This window comes from Lepidochelys kempii, chromosome 9 (genome assembly GCF_965140265.1).
Source record: "Lepidochelys kempii isolate rLepKem1 chromosome 9, rLepKem1.hap2, whole genome shotgun sequence".
Classification (NCBI taxonomy): Eukaryota; Metazoa; Chordata; order Testudines; family Cheloniidae; genus Lepidochelys; species Lepidochelys kempii.
The window spans coordinates 102,131,282-102,152,092 of record NC_133264.1 but is presented as its reverse complement, the minus strand read 5'-3'; the positions used below and the strand labels follow the sequence as shown (position 1 = coordinate 102,152,092).

At 45.3% G+C, this 20,811-nt stretch overlaps 1 protein-coding gene across 3 annotated transcripts in view; it reads left to right on the top strand.

The window, feature by feature from the left end:
- Positions 1–20,811, top strand: part of TEX11 (testis expressed 11) — a 147,867-nt gene that overhangs the window by 125,981 nt on the left and 1,075 nt on the right. For all 3 annotated transcript variants that reach the window (XM_073358618.1, XM_073358619.1, XM_073358617.1), the window contains 4 exons: positions 971–1,120; positions 2,223–2,331; positions 9,509–9,629; positions 15,816–15,980. In XM_073358618.1, coding sequence (XP_073214719.1) covers positions 971–1,120; positions 2,223–2,331; positions 9,509–9,629; positions 15,816–15,980 — 545 coding nt within the window. The remainder of the gene's footprint in view (positions 1–970; positions 1,121–2,222; positions 2,332–9,508; positions 9,630–15,815; positions 15,981–20,811) is intronic.

Genomic DNA, 20,811 nt, shown 5'->3' with positions numbered 1-20,811 from the left:
GCTCTCTCTGGGTGAGTAGTTGTTACAAAGTATTGCTTTGAGAACAGACTCTGTCTTAGGATGTACTAACACAATTAGCAGCTTGCAAGTTTCACACAGAGAGGGAGAGAAACAGTAAAAACAAGAGACCAAAAACCAAGAGACCTCTTAATTAGTAATACCCTGGAATTTAAATTATGGGGAATCAAACTCATTTGTGATTTTAATACAGAACTTCTTTAATATGATCCAACATAACACATACTGGGGATCACCTGGCACCTGGAGGCATGGTCACCTGGAAAGATGTGCTGAGAGGACTGTACGCCTGGCTGAGCAAACAGGAAGGGGAATTTCAAAATTCCAAGAGAATTTAAAGGGCGAGTCTGACGGTTGGTCGCTTGAGGGCAGGGCAGTAGAGTTCAAAGTGATGACCAGAGTGGTTAGAACAGGCATTGTGGGACACTTCATGGAGGCTGATAAGAGCGCATTAATAGACCAGGGTGTCCACACTGGCACCGCGGCGCTGCAGCCGGGGCACAGCAAGCGTTATGCTTCTCGTGGAGGTGGATTACCAGGGGTGCTCCAGCCACAGAGTCCGGACGCTCTACGTGCCTTGCCAGTGTGGACACCTCAGGAGTGAGGGCACCCGAGGCTGATTTAATGCGTTCCAACTCACAAGTGTAGCCAAGGCCTAAGAAAGTTGCTTGCTTTTGAGGTAGTCCTCTCTATGTAGGTGTAATTTACTCAGGATTATTCACTCCAGATTAATGCCGGGAGAAAACTTCAGGAGTTTAATCTGTGCTGTATGTATTTATGCGGTTCAAACATGGTTGTTAAACCTCATAGTTTGTTCCTTACTTTTAAGTCTCAGTGCCTTGGTTTAAGGATTTTCCTGGTACTGAGGGCAAAGCTGCACCTTGCAGCTTCATTTCATAAACTGACTATAACAGATTGACTAATAACAGGCAATACTGTGTGTCCTCTGCAGGAGATTTCTCCAAAGACCCAACAGACACATTGCTGCTGGTTTATGAATTTGAAGCAAGAGCCAAACTCAATGATCCAGAACTGGACAGCCTGCTGGAATTGGTGTGGGAACTGCCACAAATAGAGACTAAGATTCTAGAAACCATTGCTTGTAAGGGCCCTATTTACATTTCCATAGTTGTTAAGGTCATGTAAAGAAACTTGGCCATGACTGCATCTTATGATATTCTTTCTCTTTCATTTGGAGTGAGTAGGATTATTACTCTGTAGCAGTGAAAATCTATGCAAAATCCAGGCATACTGTGTTGCCTGGAGGAGGTATTTGTGATCACTGTAGTACCCAGAGATCTCCATATTTTGAAGTATCAACCTGTTGGTGATACATATGGAATGTGAGTCAGAGCCTTACAGACTCCCTCCATCTCAAAAATCCAAAACCTTTTCATAGAGTTTAAGGCCAGAAGGAACCATTATGATTGTCTAGGCTGACCTCCTGCCTGACACAGGCCAGACAGTGTCCCCTAGTGGTTCCTGTATCCAGGCCAATAACTTCTGATTGAGCAAGAGCAGATCCTTCAGAAGATGTCCAGTCTTGACTTAAAATCCAAAGATAATGGAGAAGCTTGTACCTGGCATTTGCTGTACTGCTCTGTCTCCTCATCGCAAAGCTCTAGCGATGCCTTTTGGAACTTGAGCATTTAGAATGGGCTTTCAGGAAGGTGAGGGAGTATCTTAGAACCCAAATGACAAATTGTTTACATTTCACTTATTTTGAAACTATTAGCGTAGATCAGGGAATGACTCCTAGATTCTGCATTTCTCTCTCTTTTTTTTTTTTTTTTTTTAAAATCAGCCATGGTATTGCCAGGAAATGTAAAACAAAACCAAATAGCCATTGTTAATGTAGGACACCTCTGTTTTTGTGTTGCTGCAGCAGACATAGCCAGTCAACACAGAGACCTCTCATTAACTACAGAACCTATTTTCTTAAGCTCTGCAACTATCATTTATGATCTTGTGACAAGAAGGAAGTAAAGCCATGCTGGCTTGTGCTCTGCACCAGCAGTCACTAGTACTGAGCAGCTCCTCAGGACAAGAATACAATTGCTGCTTATGAAATAACATTTCTGTTATACAAATCTAGAGTCATTCATTTATCATAGGGGACCCTGAAACAGTGCAGTGACCAATGTGCGGGAGGTCTGACCTTGTTCATTTTAATTTTCCTTCTCCATGTTCTTTTGTTTTTCAAGCATTAGCGATGGAGTCTCCTGCTTATTATCCCTCTGTGTGTAAGAGGGCCCTCAAGAGCGCTCTGACCCTTCATAGGAAACAGGAAGCCATTGATGCTGTGAGAGTCAGGTTAGTGTTCACACCAATTACTGCTAGAAGGACTGAGGCCGGTAATGTGCACAGGCAGTCAGGTGGTCATGTATCCCATCAACTGGCCATTGTTTTTCCTTGATGTATGTCAAACTATTCCAGTGAGGGATTGGCAGGGAAGGAAGACAAATAAGGGAATCAGTTGTTGATTGCATGTTAGATCCCTTTCTCTGTGGTCTCTGATTTTTGCCTTGTGGGGCAGGAACCTGTCTGTATTATGACTGTGAGGCACACAGTAACATCTTAGTTACTTGATAGAAGTAGTAGTAATGAGCACAAGGGTTATGATGATAAACAGAAGGGGTCAAACTCTTTATGTCAATAGCCACACTGACTTCAGTGGATCTGCTTACTTGAATAAGGCTGCGTTTTCACTGCAGAGTTAACTTGGGTGATCAGCATGCAGGTTAGCCTAGTCCAGCTGTGAACAGCCAGTGACTGCTTAAAACATGATGCTCAAGAGATGAGCCCATGTTCATTGAATAAAATCCACTCTCACTTAGGCCTTGTCTACACTACAGAGTTTTGTCAATGCAAGTTATGCCGACGATCAAAAACCAGTATAATTACATCACTTTTGCATGTTCACACAACGCTCCTTCTGTGGCAGAGCGCGTCCGCAGTTGTTGCTCTAGCATCGACAGTGAGAGCAGTGCACTGTGGGTAGCTATCCCACTGGACTACTTGACACCTTCTGCAGCTAGAAGTTGTGGGAAGGTGGAGTGGATCACAGCGTATCATGGATGCGGGATCAACGTCCTATGATGCACTTTTTTTCTGTCCCACCATTCCAACTGCATTTCACAGCATTTTTCAATTTCCCCCATTTACTGTTTACCTGCCATATCTGAAAGCATGGACCCTACAATGTTCTCTACTGTTGTGGTCACTGTAGATGAACACATCACGACTGATTATGCAATATATCATGAGCATCCAATGTTAACAGGAATCCGAGGTGCCTGACCTGCTGTGTGCCATGGAAAGAAACAACACCAGATTACTTTTGACATTCATGGAGCAGCTGCACACGGTGGACCGTCGCTTTTGGGCTCGGGAAACAAGCACTGCGTGGTGGGATTGCATTGTTATGCAGGTGTGGGATGATGAGCAGTGACTGCAGAACTTTTGGACGCAGAAAGCTACCTTCCTGGAACTGTGCACAGAGCTTGGCCCAGCACTGTGGGGCAAGGACACCAAAATAAGAGCTGCCCTCTCTGTGGAGAAGAGCATGATGATCACTGTGTGGAAGCTGGCAACTACAGACTGCTACCAGTCAGTCGTGACTCAGTTTGGAGTTGGGAAGTCCACCATTGGGGCTGCGTGAATGCAAGTGTGCAGGGCAGGTAATCACATCCTGCTACAAAGGACTGTGACTGTTGGCAATGTGTGTGAAATAGTAGATGGCTTTGTAGCAGTGGGATTCCCTAACTGCGGCAAGGCGATAGATGGCATGCAGAGTCCAATTTTGGCCCCGGACCATGTTGTGACGTAGTACATCAGTACAAAGGGGTACCTCTCCATGGTATTGCAGGCGCTTGTTGATCACTGGACGTGTCACTGACATCAATGCGGCATGGTCCAGGAAGGTCCATGACACATGCATCTTCAGGAACACTGGCGTGTACATAAAGCTGTAAGCAGAGACTTTCTTTTCAGATCAGAAGTTTTCACTGGAGTCTTTTGAAATGCCCATGGTGATCCTGGAAGACCGAGCATACCCTTTACTCTCATGGCTCAGGAACTTTTACTCAGGAAACCTGGACAGCAGCAAGGAGCGCTTCAACAAGAGGCTGAGCAAGTGCAGAATGACCATGGAATGTGCCTTTGGCAGATTAAAAGCACACTGGTGCTGCCTTTATGGCATGTTAAACCCAAATGAAGAAAATATTCCCATGGTCATAGCAGCCTGCTGTGTGCTGAATAATATTTGTGAGGCTAAGGGTGAAAAGTTTCTCCTGGGGTGGAGTGTGGAGGCGAATTGCCTAGTGGCTGATTTTGAGCAGCCAGATACCAGAGCTATTAGAGGGGCACAATGGGGAGCTACCTGAATCAGAGAGGCTTTGAGGCACCATTTTGACAATGAACACCAGTAATGTGTCTTTCTATACAGCACTCCGCCATGCTGTGTTAATTTGCCGCCTTTCTTGAAATTTTGATGATTTCTGACCATGATTTGTAGTCAGCAAATGATCAGATTACAACTGTGTATTAATTCAAACACCGTATGTAGGAGACAAAGATTGGTTATCTTTCAGAGAGTATGTTTTTATTAAATACCAATTAACAACACACACAAAAGGATTGGTGGAAAGGGGGATAACAATGATGGGCAGTGTAGACCCTTATTGCTGTCTGTAAGTCCAGCTATCATTTTGGAAGCTGTCCGAAGGGGTGGAGCGAATAGGGTACTGAGTTGGGCGGAAAGTTGAAAGGAATGTGTGGGAGGAGTTTGGGGATGGCATGGAAAGCAGTTCTGTATCAGCTGTGGGGGGTTGGAGGGACGAGCACGCATTAATTCTGCAAGCAGCATGATTAGAGACTTTAACATCTCCATTTGCTCCTCCATCACTTTTATCATCCGCTCCTGGCCCATTAAAATTCACTCCTGGCTCTCCTTGCTGTCCTGTTTTATAATTTTCTTTTAAACTCTCTTTCCATGCCCTGCATTCTTGGTTTTTGGCCTCTGAGGATTGGAACATCTCTTGAAACATGTCCTCCTTGCTCGCTGCCTTATCTGGAAGACAATGAGGAGTCCGGTGGCACCTTAAAGACTAACAGATTTATTTGGGCATAAGCTTTTGTGGGTAAAAAAAACACTTCTTCAGATGCAGCTGAAGAAGTGGTTTTTTAACCCGTGAAAGCTTATGCCCAAATAAATCTGTTAGTCTTTAAGGTGCCACCGGACTCCTCATTTTTGTGTGGATACAGACTAACATGGCTACCCCTCTGATACTTATCTGGTAGAGGTGCTCTGCTGGTGTGTAGGGTGTTCCTCTGAAGGCCACATCTGTAGAAGCACAAGAAACAGTAAACAGAAGCATGATTGTTTAGTGCATGCAAAGCATCAAATCATTATAGTAAGATGCACCTCCTTTGAGATATGAATCAGTTTCTCGCTATCCGTTGCCAAGCACACATCTCAGCAAAAGCCCTAAACATGGTGAGTTCAGCCCCAGGGAGCACTTAGATGGGACAAAGGGTCTAGGAGGCAACTAGGGACAATATTGTAAATTCTGCCACTATTTTCCACAGGCGGGGGTCACTGAAGCTGATATTTCACTCCTAAGGGTATGCAAGCATGCATCTCCTACATGTGTACGGCTTCAGACGGAGTTCCCATGCTGCTTGTCTGTGTGCTGTGTTGGTCCATGAGTGATTGCCAACTGGTGTGGCAGAGTTTCCTAAAATGACAGGAGGAACAAAGCAGCTCTGCCAAGGAATCTTTGTCTGATGATGGGCGAGTACATCCAGGAAAGTTTCCTAGAGATCTCTCTAGAGGATTCCTATGAAATCTCGGTGTGCATTAACACACTGTTCTGCTGCATTGCTTAGTTGCACAGGGGAATGCGAATCACATGCAGACACAGCTAGTCTTGTACATTTCTATCCCTTCACCCACTTCTAGACTATAACAAAGCAAAGGACAGCTCTACCTCATATAACCAAGCAGCATCAACTCAAAAAGATCACTTACCAGAGCTCCCCTCTCCTGCTTCATGCACGCCAGAGATGGACTGCTGGGACAGGCTCGACCCCTCTGGAGTGGAAAAGAGGTCCTGCTGTGTGCTCCACATCATCCTCCAACTTGACCTCTTTGTCCATGACTTCATCCTCAGGGTTGAATCTCCAGCCCCGCCAGAGTAACCACATGGCTTGTGGCAGAGGAGTTGGGGTCACTGCCGAGGATGGCATCCAGCTCCTTATAGAAGCGGCAAGTCTTCGGGCAGCACCAGAGCAACAATTTGACTCCCTTGCCTTCTGGTGTGCTTGCCTCAGCTCCTTTAGCTTCACATGGCACTGATGCATGTCCCATTCATAGCCCTTATCCAACATGCCACAAGAAATCTGACCATAGATACTGAAGTTCCTACAGCTGGAGCGTAGCTGGGACTGCAAAGCCTCCTCCCCACAGTGCCAGCAGATCCAACACCTCGGGTGTACTCTGAGCAGGAGAGCATTTTGCTGTGGGGTGATGCCGTAGTCAGCTGGGAAGATGCAATGTGAGCTGTCCATACTGAGCAAACAGGAAATGGAATTTCAGAAATTCCCAGGTGCAGGGCAGCAGAGTTCAAACTGCTGACCAGAGCGGTCAGAATGGGCATTGTGGGACACCTCCTGGAGACCATTTACAGCGACATAACCAAGCACAGTGTCTACATTGACACTTTGTTGATATTTTGCTCCAAAAAGCTCTATGCCTCTCGTCAAGGTGGTTTTATTTTGTTGGCAAAGCAGGAGAGTTTTGTCAGCGGAAGGAGCATTATAGTGTGTATATCTCCACTGTTGTGTTGACGAAAGCTGACTTTTGTTGACAAAACTCTATAATATAGACAAGACCTTAATAGACACCCTTTTTCCAGACATACTGTGAGCTTCTGGGTACAGGGACTCTGTTTCCTCTCTGAGCTCTTCAAAGGTGAGCTCATTAGTGCTGATAATGGTAACGGAGTAGGTTTGTGTACTTGTGCTGCACACATACAGTATGTAAGGAGGAAATCTTCCGTTGGCTTTGTTTAACTAATGTTTTAATATGATGTTATACGTCACTTGACCACTAGTGCAGACAAAGGTAGTCATGTTTAAAAATGTGTTAGCTGGTTATAATTAACCCTAGAGCCTCCAAGAAGGAGACTGGCAAGGAGCTGGTTCCATCCAAACATGCCTGTGCTTCCTTTGTGTTGCAGAGCTTTGGAACAAAAAGAGAGTTCATGCCAAGGCCCCTCTTGCTAGATCATGCAGTCCAGGGCAAGCAGCTTTGGACTAAAGGTGTCCCAGATAAAAGACTCAGGCTTATGCAAGAACAGAGAGTGTGCTATGTAAATTAGTGCCAAGTAGGGAGCTGCTGCTTGGTGACAGGGCAGTAGTGGCTGAGGTTGCTGCAATTTTGGTTGTCTCTGCTCAAGATAAACAGGACTTGTGCCCATTTTGTAAGTTAGTAAATTACACAGACAATACCCTGACTCCATGTCACCAAATTCCCTTCAAGTGGGAGACTAACCTGCTGCAAGGCTCCAATAGCTGCTACTACAAATGGGCAACACTAGTCATGTTAGGATTACCCATGACTAAGGCTGCAAGTTTGTCATGGCGGTCATGGAAGTCATGGATTCTGAGACTTTCCAGGAACTCTGTGACTTCTGCAGCAGCTTGTGTGGCTGTCCCAAGAGCCACCTGAGCAGCTTGGGCAGTCCCTGGGCCAGCTGCACGGGCCACCACTGGGGCAGTTTTGGGCCACCCCCCGCCCAGCAGCACCAGGAGTTTGGGTGTGGAGGGGGCTCAGGGCTGGGGCACAAGAGGGTATGAGGGCTCTGGGTGGTGCTTACCTTGTGGGGCTTCCCCAGAAACGGCAACGTGTCTAACCCTCAGCTCCTAGCTCTGCACACTGCCACCGCCCACAGGCACCACTCTCACAGCTCCCATTGGCTGCGGTTCCAGGCCAATGGGAGCTGCGGAGCCGGTGCATGGGGGGGGGCAGTACAGGGAGCTAGGTGCTGAGGAAGGGACATGTTGCCGCTTGCGAGGAGCTGGGTAGGGAGCCTGCCAGCCCTGCCAACCCCCTCCCCCCCAGCACCAGTGGGGGTCCTGGCTGCTCCCCCCTTAGCACCTGCAGCACCCCCTCCTGAGCACCTACAGCACCCCCAGGCTGCCCCACCTCCCAAACACTTGTGGCGCCCCTGGGCTGCTCCCCCCACCTCAAGGTTTAGTCAGGGGTATATAGTACAAGTCATGGACAGGTCACAGGCCGTGAATTTTTGTTTACTGCCCCTGACCTGTCCATGATTTTTATTAAAAATTCCCATGACTAAAACATAGCCTTACCCCTGACTAGTCAACACTTTTTTCAACATGATTATCTTTGTTGCACTAGTGTTTAACAACAGAAAGCATGTTAAGTAAACAGATTTTAATTAACACTAACACAATTTATATTCACAGTGGTAACTAAGCCAATGAAGATGATTGGCTACAAATAGGTGCCAGTAAGCAGTTTTGGCTTTATACTGTGACATGCTCCATAGGGCATACTGCAGCTGGATGCGTGTGTTGTAGTCCTCTCAAAAGAAATTAAGTGAAGAGAACTGAGGGGAAAGCCACATGGGTTGGGAGGAGTTAGCTTTAAAGATAGGATGCCATATATATGGTATAGTGGTTCTGAGCAACCAGCTGCCCAGGGTACCTGCTGTAGATGGAATCTGAACTACCACCTGACGTCCTTTTGCCTCAGATTCCATTCCCTGTAATGGAATTCCCTCTTCTGCTCCCCCTGCACCTGAACTGCCACTGCAGTGCTCTGTGAATCACTCTGCTAAAGTCAGGTTTCAGAGTAACAGCCGTGTTAGTCTGTATTCACAAAAAGAAAAGGAGTACTTGTGGCACCTTAGAGACTAACCAATTTATTAGAGCATAAGCTTTCGTGAGCTACAGCTCACTTCATCAGATGCATATCGTGGAAACTGCAGCAGACTTTATAAAGTCCAGGCTGAGCTATCATGAAGGAGCTGCCTTTTCCCTTAATGAGCAGGAAGAACCATTTCAAGGTGCATGCGTTTGCTGTTGTTTTTCTTTATTTCAAAGGGAAGCAAGGCATGCAGGGCCCTGTAGTTAGCTCCCTCTTAGTGAGATTGGGATAGGAATAGCTGCTTTCCCCTTTCTTTCAGTTGGGCAACTCCTATAAAATACAATAGCTGCTCCCTCCCATCTATAGACTGCAGGAAGGAGCTCAGACCCAGGGCAAGGACGTCCTTCTGCTTTCAGAAAGGGGCAGGGTACAAAGCAGTGTCGTGCAGACAACATGGAGACACAAGCCACAGTGCTGCTGCTGTTAAAACTCAGCTCATTTGTTCCGTGGCTGGTTGCTTTGCTGAGTAATCAACGACGCCTATTCCACAGGGTATTTAACAAGTTTCCTCTTTGTTGCTGTTTTGATTCCCAGCAAATGTCTGCACAGCTTGGTTCACCTTTCTCTGCCAACTGGAGTGACAGACACAGATGCTTGTGTGCTGGAGGAGGTGTGGGGCTACTTTGAAGACGCTCTGAGCATTGTAGGCACCACAGTAAGTAGAACAGAAAAACAAAAGAGTGGAAATGATGCTGAGTAAGCTTTAAAAAGCCCTCACCGGAATGAGAGCAATCATCAAACAAACCTTAAAATATTTAGGTTTTCACATGCAGGGGCACCAAGTAAGGGGGTTGGGGGAAGTGGCTCTAGCCTCCGCTGAGTTTAGTACCGAGGTCTGCAGTCACAGCGCGTTCCCTAGCCCCAGAGGGAGCTCTTAACGGCGACACAGCTTGAGTGTGATATGTGATGAGTAATGTGCTGCTCCCAGCTTCCGCCCCTGGGTCAGGGAGTTTGCTTATAAACAGAGGCAGGGTGATTAAGATAACAAAAGACTTGTCCTTAATGAAATGTCCTAAATGATCCTGAAAGCATTGCTAGGCACTGAAATTAATAGGCAGCCGATTTAAAACAAACAAAAGGAAGTATTTCTTCACAGTCAACCTGTGGAACTCTTTGTTAGGGGATGTGGTGAAGGCCAAAATATAACAGGGTTCCAGTAAGAACTAGATAAGTTCATGGAGGACAGGTCCATCAATGGCTACTAGTCAGGGTGCACAGGGATCCAATACCATGTTCTGTGTATCCCTAGCCTCTGTTTGTCAAAAGCTGGGACTGGGCGACAGGGGATGAATCACTTGATGATTCCCTGTTCATCCCTCTGAAGCACTTGATATTGGCCACTATTGGAAGACAGGATACTGGGCAAGATGGACTAGAAGCTTACTCTCCACTCCATTATCCAAGCCACCAATGAAAATATTGAAAAGTGTCAGACCCAGGATGGACCCCAGTAGATATGCCCTCCCAGTTTGACAGCAAACCAGTCATAACTAGTCTTTGAGTACATTCTTTCAACCAGTTGTGCACCCACCTTATAATAATTTTATCTAGACCACATTTCCCTAGTTTGTTTAGATGAATATGTGGGACTGTGTCAAAAACCTTGTTAAAAATCAAGATAATAGAATCAGAAGGGACCACAATAGTCAGCTAATCTAACTCCCTGCCAACATGAAGGATTTGTTGCGTCTAAACCATCCAAGAAAGGGGATTATCCAGCTTCTTTTTGAAAACCTCCTGTGAAGCAGTCTGTTCCATTGTCCTACTGTTCTTACAGTTAGGAATTTTTTTCTGAAATTTAATCTAAATCTGCTATGCAGTAGTTTGAACCCATTGCCTATTACATGCCCTCTGTGGCAAAAAAGAGAACAACTTTTCTTCATTTTTTGTGGCAGCCTTTCAAATATCTGAAGATGGCTATCATAACCCCCCTTAATCTCCTCTCTTCCAAACTAAACATGCTCAGTTCCTTTGCTCATATGGCTTATCATAGAATATCAGGGTTGGAAGGGACCTCTGGAGGTCATCTAGTCCAACCCCCTGCTCAAAGCAGGACCAATCCCCAACTAAATCATCCCAGCCAGGGCTTTGTCAAGCCTGACCTTAAAAATATGTAAGGCAGGAGATTCCACCACCTCCCTAGGTAACGCATTCCAGTGTTTCACCACCCTCCTAGTGAAAAAGTTTTTCCTAATATCCAGCCTAAACCTCCCCCACTGCAACTTGAGACCATTACTCCTTGTTCTGTCATCAGCTACCACTGAGAACAGTCTAGACCCATCCTCTTTGGAACCCCCTTTCAGGTAGTTGAAAGCAGCTATCAAATCCCCTCTCATTCTTCTCTTCCGCAGACTAAACAATCCCAGTTCCCTCAGCCTCTCCTCATACGTCATGTGTTCCAGTCCCCTAATGATTTTTGTTGTCTTCCGCTGGACTCTTTCCAATTTTTCCACATCCTTTTTGTAATGTAGGGCCCAAAACTGGACACAGTACTCCAGATGAGGCCTCACCAATGTCAAATAGAGGGGAACCACCACGTCCCTCGATCTGCTGGCAGTGCCCCTACTTATACACCCCAAAATGCCATTGGCCTTCTTGGCAACAAGGGCACACTGCTGACTCCTATCCAGCTTCTCGTCCACTGTAACCCCTAGGTCCTTTTCTGCAGAACTGCTGCCGAGCCATTCGGTCCCTAGTCTGTAGCGGTGCATGGGGTTCTTCCATCCTAAGTGCAGGATTCTGCATTTGTCCTTGTTGAACCTCATCAGATTTATTTTGGCCCAATCCTCTAATTTGTCTAGGTCCCTCTGTATCCTATCCCTGCCCTCCAGCGTATCTACCTCTCCTCCCAGTTTAGTCTCATCTGCAAACTTGCTGAGGGTGCAATCCACACCATCCTCCAGATCATTTATGAAGATATTGAACAAAACCAGCCCGAGGACCGACCCTTGGGGCACTCCACTTGATACCGGCTGCCAACTAGACATGGAGCCATTGATCACTACCCGTTGAGCCCGACAATCTAGCCAACTTTCTATCCACCTTATAGTCCATTCATCCAGGCTTTAATTCGATCGTCTTTGTCACTTGCCTTGGGATCCTTTCCAGTTTCTCTACATCCTTTCTATACACTGGTGACCAAAATTTTGCACAGTGTGCAAACCAACACCTAACCAACGCTAAGTAGAGCGACACTATCACTTCCCATGACTTGCCTCTGTGAATGCAACATAAAATTGCATTTGCTTTTTTTGCAACAGCATCACATTGCTGACTCATGTTGAGGTTGTGATCCACCACAACTCCCAGATCCTTCTCAGCCATGCTGCTGCCAAGCCAGTTTTCCCCCATTCTGTATTTGGTTTTTCTTTCCTAATTGTAGCACCTTAGATTTGTCTTTGTTGAACTTCATCTTGGCTATAGCCCAGTTCTCCAATTTTTCAAGATCACTCTGAATTTTAACTCTATCCTCTAGAGTATTAGCAACCCGCTTAGTTTTGTGTCATGTGCAAACTTGATCAGTCTGCTCTCTATGCCTACATCTAGCTCAGTAATATTGATATTAAACATCACCAGACCCAGAACAGACCCCTGTGGAACCCCACTTGAGCCCACCCTCCAATCCAACATCAGTCCATTAATATAGTTACTCTGTTTGCAGTTGGTTAACCAATTATGTATCCACTTAATTGTAGTTCTGTCAAGCCTGCATTTCTCCATCTTATCAGAATGTCATGGGGGACTGTCAGAGGCCTTGCTGAAGTCCAGGTATATTATGTCTACTGCATTCCCCCATCCACCAAATCAGTTACCCTATCAAAGAAGGAAATCAAGGTGGTTTGGCATGCTTTGTTCTTGGTAAATCCATCTTGGCTGCTAGTGATTATCTCTTCATCTTCCAGATATTCGCAAATTAAATATTTTATACATTGTTCTAGTTGCTTCCCAGGTATTGAAGTCAGGCTGACTGATCTATCGTTCACTGACTCCTCCTTTTCCCCCCTTTTAAAGATTGGCACAATGTTAGCCCTTCTTCAATCTTCCGGGACCTCTGCTGTCATCCATGAATTTGTAAATATTGCCAGTGACTCCGAGATTTCTTCAGCTAATTCCTTCAGTACCCTTGGGTGAATAGCATTTGACCCTGCTGATATGAATTCATTCAAATTAGTCACAACATATATCACATCTACTGCATTCCCCTATCCACTAGGCCAGGTACTCCATAAAAGAAGGAAATTAGGTTGGCTTGGCATGATTTTTTCTTGACAAATCCATGCTAGGTTTTCCTTATAACCCTATTATCCTCTAGAGTGCTTACAAACAGATTGCTTAATAATTGTTCCATTATCCTTCCAGGTATCAAAGTCAGGCTGTCTAGTTTATACATTCCCTGGGTTTGCTTTTAAAGGAAGAGATACTATGTTTGCCCTTCTCCAGTCCTCAGTGTGAGGCTGGGTGAAATTTGGCTTGCAATACTGGCATTGATGAATCAACTGTTTATTAAATTTCCTTGTGGGTTTTTTAAATTCCTGTTTTTCAAATGACCTGGAAATGGTTTTCCCTGCTATCAGTACTTGCTATAATGCACTTACTTTTCAGGACCTTGTCTCCATGGGGACTGGAGAGTGAAATCTGCAGTCTGTTCAGGCCTTGTTAGTCCCCACTGGTTTTCTGTGCATTCTTGATAGGCCTGAAGTATAAACCAGACAGTGGAAATAGCTAGTACCAAGGAGACTGTCAGGGTTCCCTCCCCACTCTGAACTCTGGGGTACAGATGTGGGGACCCGCATGAAAGACCTCCTAAGCTTATTTCTACCAGCTTAGGTTAAAAGCTTCCTCAAGGCACAAATTCTTCCTAGTCCTTGGATGGTATGCTGCTACCACCAAGTGAGTTAGACAAAGATTCAGGAAAAGGACCACTTGGAGTTCCTGTTTCCCCAAAATATCCCCCCAAACCCCTTTACCCCCTTTCCTGGGGAGGCTTGAGAATAATATACCAACCAAATAGGTAAACAAGGTGAGCACAGACCAGACCCTTGAGTTTTTAGGACACTAAAAACCAATCAAGTTCTTAAAAACAGAACTTTATTATAAAGAAAAAAGTAAAAGAAGCACCTCTGTGAAATCAGGATGGAAGGTAATTTTACAGGGTAATAAAATTTAAAACACAGAGGATTCCCCTCTAGGCAAAACGTTAAAGTTACAAAAAACAGGAATAAACCTCCCTCTTAACATAGGGAAAATTCACAAGCTAAAACAAAAGATAAGCTAACGCATTTCCTTGCTATTACTTAAAATTTTTGTAATCTTGGATGCTTATTTCAGAGATGGTTTTTCCTGCCCTGGTCCCTCTCTGTCTGAGAGAGAACACAAAGAGAGCCCAAAACAAAACCTTCCCCCACAGATTTGAAAGGATCTTCTTCCCTTATTGGTCCTTTTGGTCAGGTGCCAGCCAGGTTATTTGAGCTTCTTAACCCCTTACAGGTAAGGGAGGGATTTTATGCTACCCTTAGCTGTATGTTTATGACAGAGCCAAAGCAAGATTTGGCCTTAGCTTATTTTCATCCATGAGATTCTAAGCAATATGCTTCTTATTCAGCATCAGTGAGGAGGCTCAGGAAGGAGGAGGAGGATTAATTTGTTGATTTTTCCCACATCATATTGGTTTCCCGCTAACTGGTAGCGATCTGGGTTTTCAAGCTTCCATATGGAGATTGTCACTAAGGGCAGCTCTCATCCTGGTGTAGTCCTGTGCTGCAAGACAGGGACTAGCTTGGCACACGATTCCAGGGATGTGATCTTCGACATCCTGAAATTCTGGAACTACTGCAGGTCATTCCAGGTCTGCATAACAATCAGTTCCCCTCATTCAGTGCATGTTGAAAATGTTACTGCTGCGATTTCAGCCACTCTACAAATAGATCACAAGAGTGCATGCGCCACTTTCAAATGCAAGTTCTCCGGCCACGTGCAGCCACCATGGGTCATCCCCAGTACCACAGGATTGCACGTTCTGTCCTAAGAATAGACAAGCATGCCACATTCCTCGCCCATGTTGGCAGTAAGCAGTTCGGAAGTGGTGCAGGTGAGTGGTGAATTATAGGAAAAACAATAGGGAATTCTGGCTTTTGCATGCCCAGGGTGAAGAACTTCCTTCTGTTTCTCTATTCTAGTAATATGACAGGTTTCAGAGTAACAGCCGTGTTAGTCTGTATTTGCAAAAAGAAAAGGAGTACTTGTGGCACCTTAGAGACTAACCAATTTATTTGAGCATGAGCTTTCGTGAGCTACAGCTCACTTCATCGGATGCATACCGTGGAAACTGTAGCAGACTTTATATACACACAGAGATCATGAAACAATACCTCCTCCCACCCCACTGTCCTGCTGGTAATAGCTTATCTAAAGTGATCATCAAGTTGGGCCATTTCACATTGTGTAGAGAGTTGTCACTTTGGATGGGCTATTACCAGCAGGAGAGTGAGTTTGTGTGTGGGGGGGTGGAGGGTGAGAAAACCTGGATTTGTGCTGGAAATGGCCCAACTTGATGATCACTTTAGATAAGCTATTACCAGCAGGACAGTGGGGTGGGAGGAGGTATTGTTTCATATTCTCTGTGTGTATATAAAGTCTGCTGCAGTTTCCACGGTATGCATCCGATGAAGTGAGCTGTAGCTCACGAAAGCTCATGCTCAAATAAATTGGTTAGTCTCTAAGGTGCCACAAGTACTCCTTTTCTTTATTCTAGTAATAAACTCAAATGCACCCTAGACCAGGCATCTTTAAGAGTGAGAAGCCTAATCTTTGCATTGTTGCTTTGCCTTGCTGGCTACTTTAGGATGATTACCCAGAGGTGGAGACCCTTTGGCTGATGACCAGAGCCTGGAATACAGGAATATTTCAGTACAGTGTTGGTAAATACAAGGAGGCTGAGCACTGGTGTGGGCTGGGTATGCGCTTTCTGAATCACCTGAGATCCCTGAAGAGCAGCTACGAAAGCCAGGTGAGTGTGAGCAGAAGGCAGGGGGGCGAAAAGCATAGAAGGAACTGCTCCAAAGGGAAATGGACAAGGTAGAAGAAGTCACTAGATGCTTAAGCAACACGAGCTATTGTGGGGCTAAGCCTGGAATTGTGTTCCAGAGCTGCAGCTTCAACTGTCTAAACCCAAGGGGAAGAGAGGACACAATGGATGCGGCCCACAGGCAGAAAGAGGAATTTATAGTCCTGATACTAGTGAGCTTGTGCAAGCAGCTGAGTGGAGGTATTTTTCAGCTCAGCTGTGAGCAAACCTTTGGCTCTATGCTGGCTTCTCCTTGTGCAGGGTGGCCAAATTGCAGCCCGCGCACTATATGCTGCCACAGCATTCTACAGTGGGACATATTTCACAGACATGTGGGAGGCATGAAAAGTTCAGATCCCAGCATGCAGTGAGGCTGGCTGCTCAGATAAAGATGGAGACACTAGTTATTGCTGCAGGTTGCACTCCTCTATCCATGATGAGGCCAGCTGCCCTCTGCTCCATTTTAGACACAGCTTTGGACAAGCTCCCAGAGTGACCCTCACTGAGGCAAAGCTTGTGTGCTGCCATGGTGGGGCGTTGCATTCAGTATGAGGGGCCATAGGAGTCTTAGGATCAGGGCAGAAACTGTTAGGGAAAAGAATAAATGTTTGAACGTGAGAGGTAGGGGAGAAAAACTTGGGTAAAGTTCTCTGACAGGTGTTGTACAGGAGCTCAGATTGGATGATCACAATGAATCATAGAATCATAGAATCATAGAATCTCAGGGTTGGAAGGGACCCCAGAAGGTCATCTAGTCCAACCCCCTGCTCAAAGCAGGACCAATTCCCAGTTAAATCATCCCAGCCAGGGCTTTGTCAAGCCTGACCTTAAAAACCTCTAAGGAAGGAGATTCTACCACCTCCCTAGGTAACGCATTCCAGTGTTTCACCACCCTCTTAGTGAAAAAGTTTTTCCTAATATCCAATCTAAACCTCCCCCACTGCAACTTGAGACCATTACTCCTCGTTCTGTCATCTGCTACCATTGAGAACAGTCTAGAGCCATCCTCTTTGGAACCCCCTTTCAGGTAGTTGAAAGCAGCTATCAAATCCCCCCTCATTCTTCTCTTCTGCAGGCTAAACAATCCCAGCTCCCTCAGCCTCTCCTCATAACTCATGTGTTCCAGTCCCCTAATCATTTTTGTTGCCCTTCGCTGGACTCTCTCCAATTTATCCACATCCTTCTTGAAGTGTGGGGCCCAAAACTGGACACAGTACTCCAGATGAGGCCTCACCAATGTCGAATAGAGGGGAACGATCACGTCCCTCGATCTGCTCGCTATGCCCCTACTTATACATCCCAAAATGCCATTGGCCTTCTTGGCAACAAGGGCACACTGCTGACTCATATCCAGCTTCTCGTCCACTGTCACCCCTAGGTCCTTTTCTGCAGAACTGCTGCCTAGCCATTCGGTCCCTAGTCTGTAGCTGTGCATTGGGTTCTTCCGTCCTAAGTGCAGGACCCTGCACTTATCCTTATTGAACCTCATCAGATTCCTTTTGGCCCAATCTTCCAATTGGTCTAGGTCCTTCTGTATCCTATCCCTCCCCTCCAGCGTATCTACCACTCCTCCCAGTTTAGTATCATCCGCAAATTTGCTGAGAGTGCAATCCACACCATCCTCCAGATCATTTATGAAGATATTGAATAAAACCGGCCCCAGGACCGACCCCTGGGGCACTCCACTTGATACCGGCTGCCAACTAGACATGGAGCCATTGATCACTACCCGTTGAGCCCGACAATTTAGCCAGCTTTCTACCCACCTTATGGTGCATTCATCCAGCCCATACTTCCTTAACTTGCTGACAAGAATACTATGGGAGACCGTGTCAAAAGCTTTGCTAAAGTCAAGAAACAATACATCCACTGCTTTCCCTTCATCCACAGAACCAGTAATCTCATCATAAAAGGCGATTAGATTAGTCAGGCATGACCTTCCCTTGGTGAATCCATGCTGGCTGTTCCTGATCACTTTCCTCTCATGCAAGTGCTTCAGGATTGATTCTTTGAGGACCTGCTCCATGATTTTTCCAGGGACTGAGGTGAGGCTGACTGGCCTGTAGTTCCCAGGATCTTCCTTCTTCCCTTTTTTAAAGATTGGCACTACATTAGCCTTTTTCCAGTCATCCGGGACTTCCCCGGTTCGCCACGAGTTTTCAAAGATAATGGCCAGTGGCTCTGCAATCACAGCCGCCAATTCCTTCAGCACTCTCGGATGCAACTCGTCCGGCCCCATGGACTTGTGCACGTCCAGCTTTTCTAAATAGTCCCTAACCGCCTCTATCTCCACAGAGGGCTGGCCATCTCTTCCGCATTTTGTGATGCCCAGCGCAGCAGTCTGGGAGCTGACCTTGTTAGTGAAAACAGAGGCAAAAAAAGCATTGAGTACATTAGCTTTTTCCACATCCTCTGTCACTAGGTTGCCTCCCTCATTCAGTAAGGGGCCCACACATTCCTTGGCTTTCTTCTTGTTGCCAACATACCTGAAGAAACCCTTCTTGTTACTCTTGACATCTCTGGCTAGCTGCAGCTCCAGGTGCGATTTGGCCCTCCTGATAACATTCCTACATGCCCGAGCAATATTTTTATACTCTTCCCTGGTCATATGTCCAACCTTCCACTTCTTGTAAGCTTCTTTTTTATGTTTAAGATCCGCTAGGATTTCACCATTAAGCCAAGTTGGTCGCCTGCCATATTTACTATTCTTTCGACTCATCGGGATGGTTTGTCCCTGTAACCTCAACAGGGATTCCTTGAAATACAGCCAGCTCTCCTGGACTCCTTTCCCCTTCAAGTTAGAAAAGACAATGGTCTTTTCCCCTTCAAGTTAGAAAAGACAATGGTCTTTTCTGCTCTCTTCCCCATTCACTGCATCCCCAAGCAGTTACCAATCTTTTTTAATAAGATTGCTGATCATTTAACTGAGCCTCTTATCACAGTACTGGGAAACGGTAATCTAACCCATCACACTCATGCAGCTACAAGCAATGAAACATTAGAAGCAGTACAGCTAAAAATGGAAGTAGACAGATGGAGAGGACATTCTGCAAAAAGGCAGGTGCTGTAACTAACTAAAAAGAAAACAAAAGGATTTTCTATACCCACATGTAGCACCAGTATCTCTAACAGTGGGATGGTGTGCTGGTTTAATCAAACCAGGGTGACTGTGTGTGTAGACGCTTACATTGTTGCTCTAAGCCAGGTTTAAGCTAAACTGAACTGCCATAAGCCTGGCACTAAGTGATGTAACTAACTTGCGGCAGCATCCCACCTTTAGTGAAATCAGTGCTACTTCTGGATGTAGACCAGGCATGGCTCTGCAGGGCAGGACACTTCAGTGAGCAGCCCTCTGTAGAAAGCTGTATAGCTTTTCTTAGCCCTTTACCAAGCAAGTTTCTTTCTGCTGCTCTGTTACTTTTGGGTCCATTGTCCTTAGGGCTGCCCATCCCTACTGCAGGAATTTAGAGACTGGATAATGTGTGCAGTCATCATGCATTATCCTACACACACTCCTACACTGGCTCCAGTTTAACACTGATCGGTTGTGGGCTGGTCAGTACTTTTTGTGCCCATTTAATTGTATCACTTTTTGAAACAGATACAGTCCCTAGTGTGGCTGCAGTTGTAAATAGGGCTGTCGATTAATCGCAGTTAAATCAGGTGATTAACTCAACAAAATTAATTGATTAAAAAAATCACAATTAATTGCAGTTTTAATTGCGCTGTTAAATGCGAATCCCAGTAGAATCCCAATTGATATTTATTAAATATTTTTGGATGTTTTTCTACATTTTCAAATATACTGACTGCAATTACTACACAAAGTGTACGGTGCTCACTTTATATTGTTATTTTTGATTACAAATATTTGCAATGTAAAAATGATAAAAAACAGTATTTTTTAATTCACCTCATACAAGTACTGTAGTGCAATCTCGTTATCGTGAAAGTGCAACTTACAAATGTAGTTTTTTTTGTTACATAACTACTCAAAACCAAAACAGTGTAGAACTTTATAGAGCCCCCAAGTCCACTCAGTCCTACTTCTTGTTCAGCCAACCGCTAAGACAAACAAATTTGTTTACATTTGCAGGCGATAATGCTGCCCACTTATTTACAATGTCACCTGAAAGTGAGAACAATTGTTCGCATGGCATTTTTGTAGCCAGCATTGCAAGGAATTTATATTCCAGATATGCTAAACGTTTGTATGCCCCTTCATGCTTCAGCCACCATTCCAGAGGACATGCTTCCATGCTGATGATGCTCGTTAAAAAGTGTTAATTAAATTTGTGACTGAACTCCTTGGGGGAGAATTGTATGCCTCCTGCTCCGTTTTACCTGCATTCTGCCATATATTTCACGTTATAGCAGTCTCAGATGATGACCCAGCACATGTTCATTTTAAGAACACTTTCACTGTAGATTTGACAAAATGCAAAGATGGCACTATTGTGAGATTTCTAAGGATTGATACAGCACCTGACCCAAGGTTTAAGACTCTGAAGTGCCTTCCAAACTCTGAGAGGGACGAAGTGTGGAGCACATGCTTTCAGATGTCTTAAAAGAGCAACCCTCTGACGTTAACCTGAAACACCAAAAATCAACCTTCTGCTGGTGGCATCTGACTCAGCCTTTTATATGCCTTGGTCTGCACTGCTTTGAGTCGTTATCGAGCAGAACCCGACATCAGTATGGATGCATGTCCTCATGAAGGGACATCTGAATCTTTTGTGCCTCTGGCATGTAAATATTTTGCGATGCCTGCTAC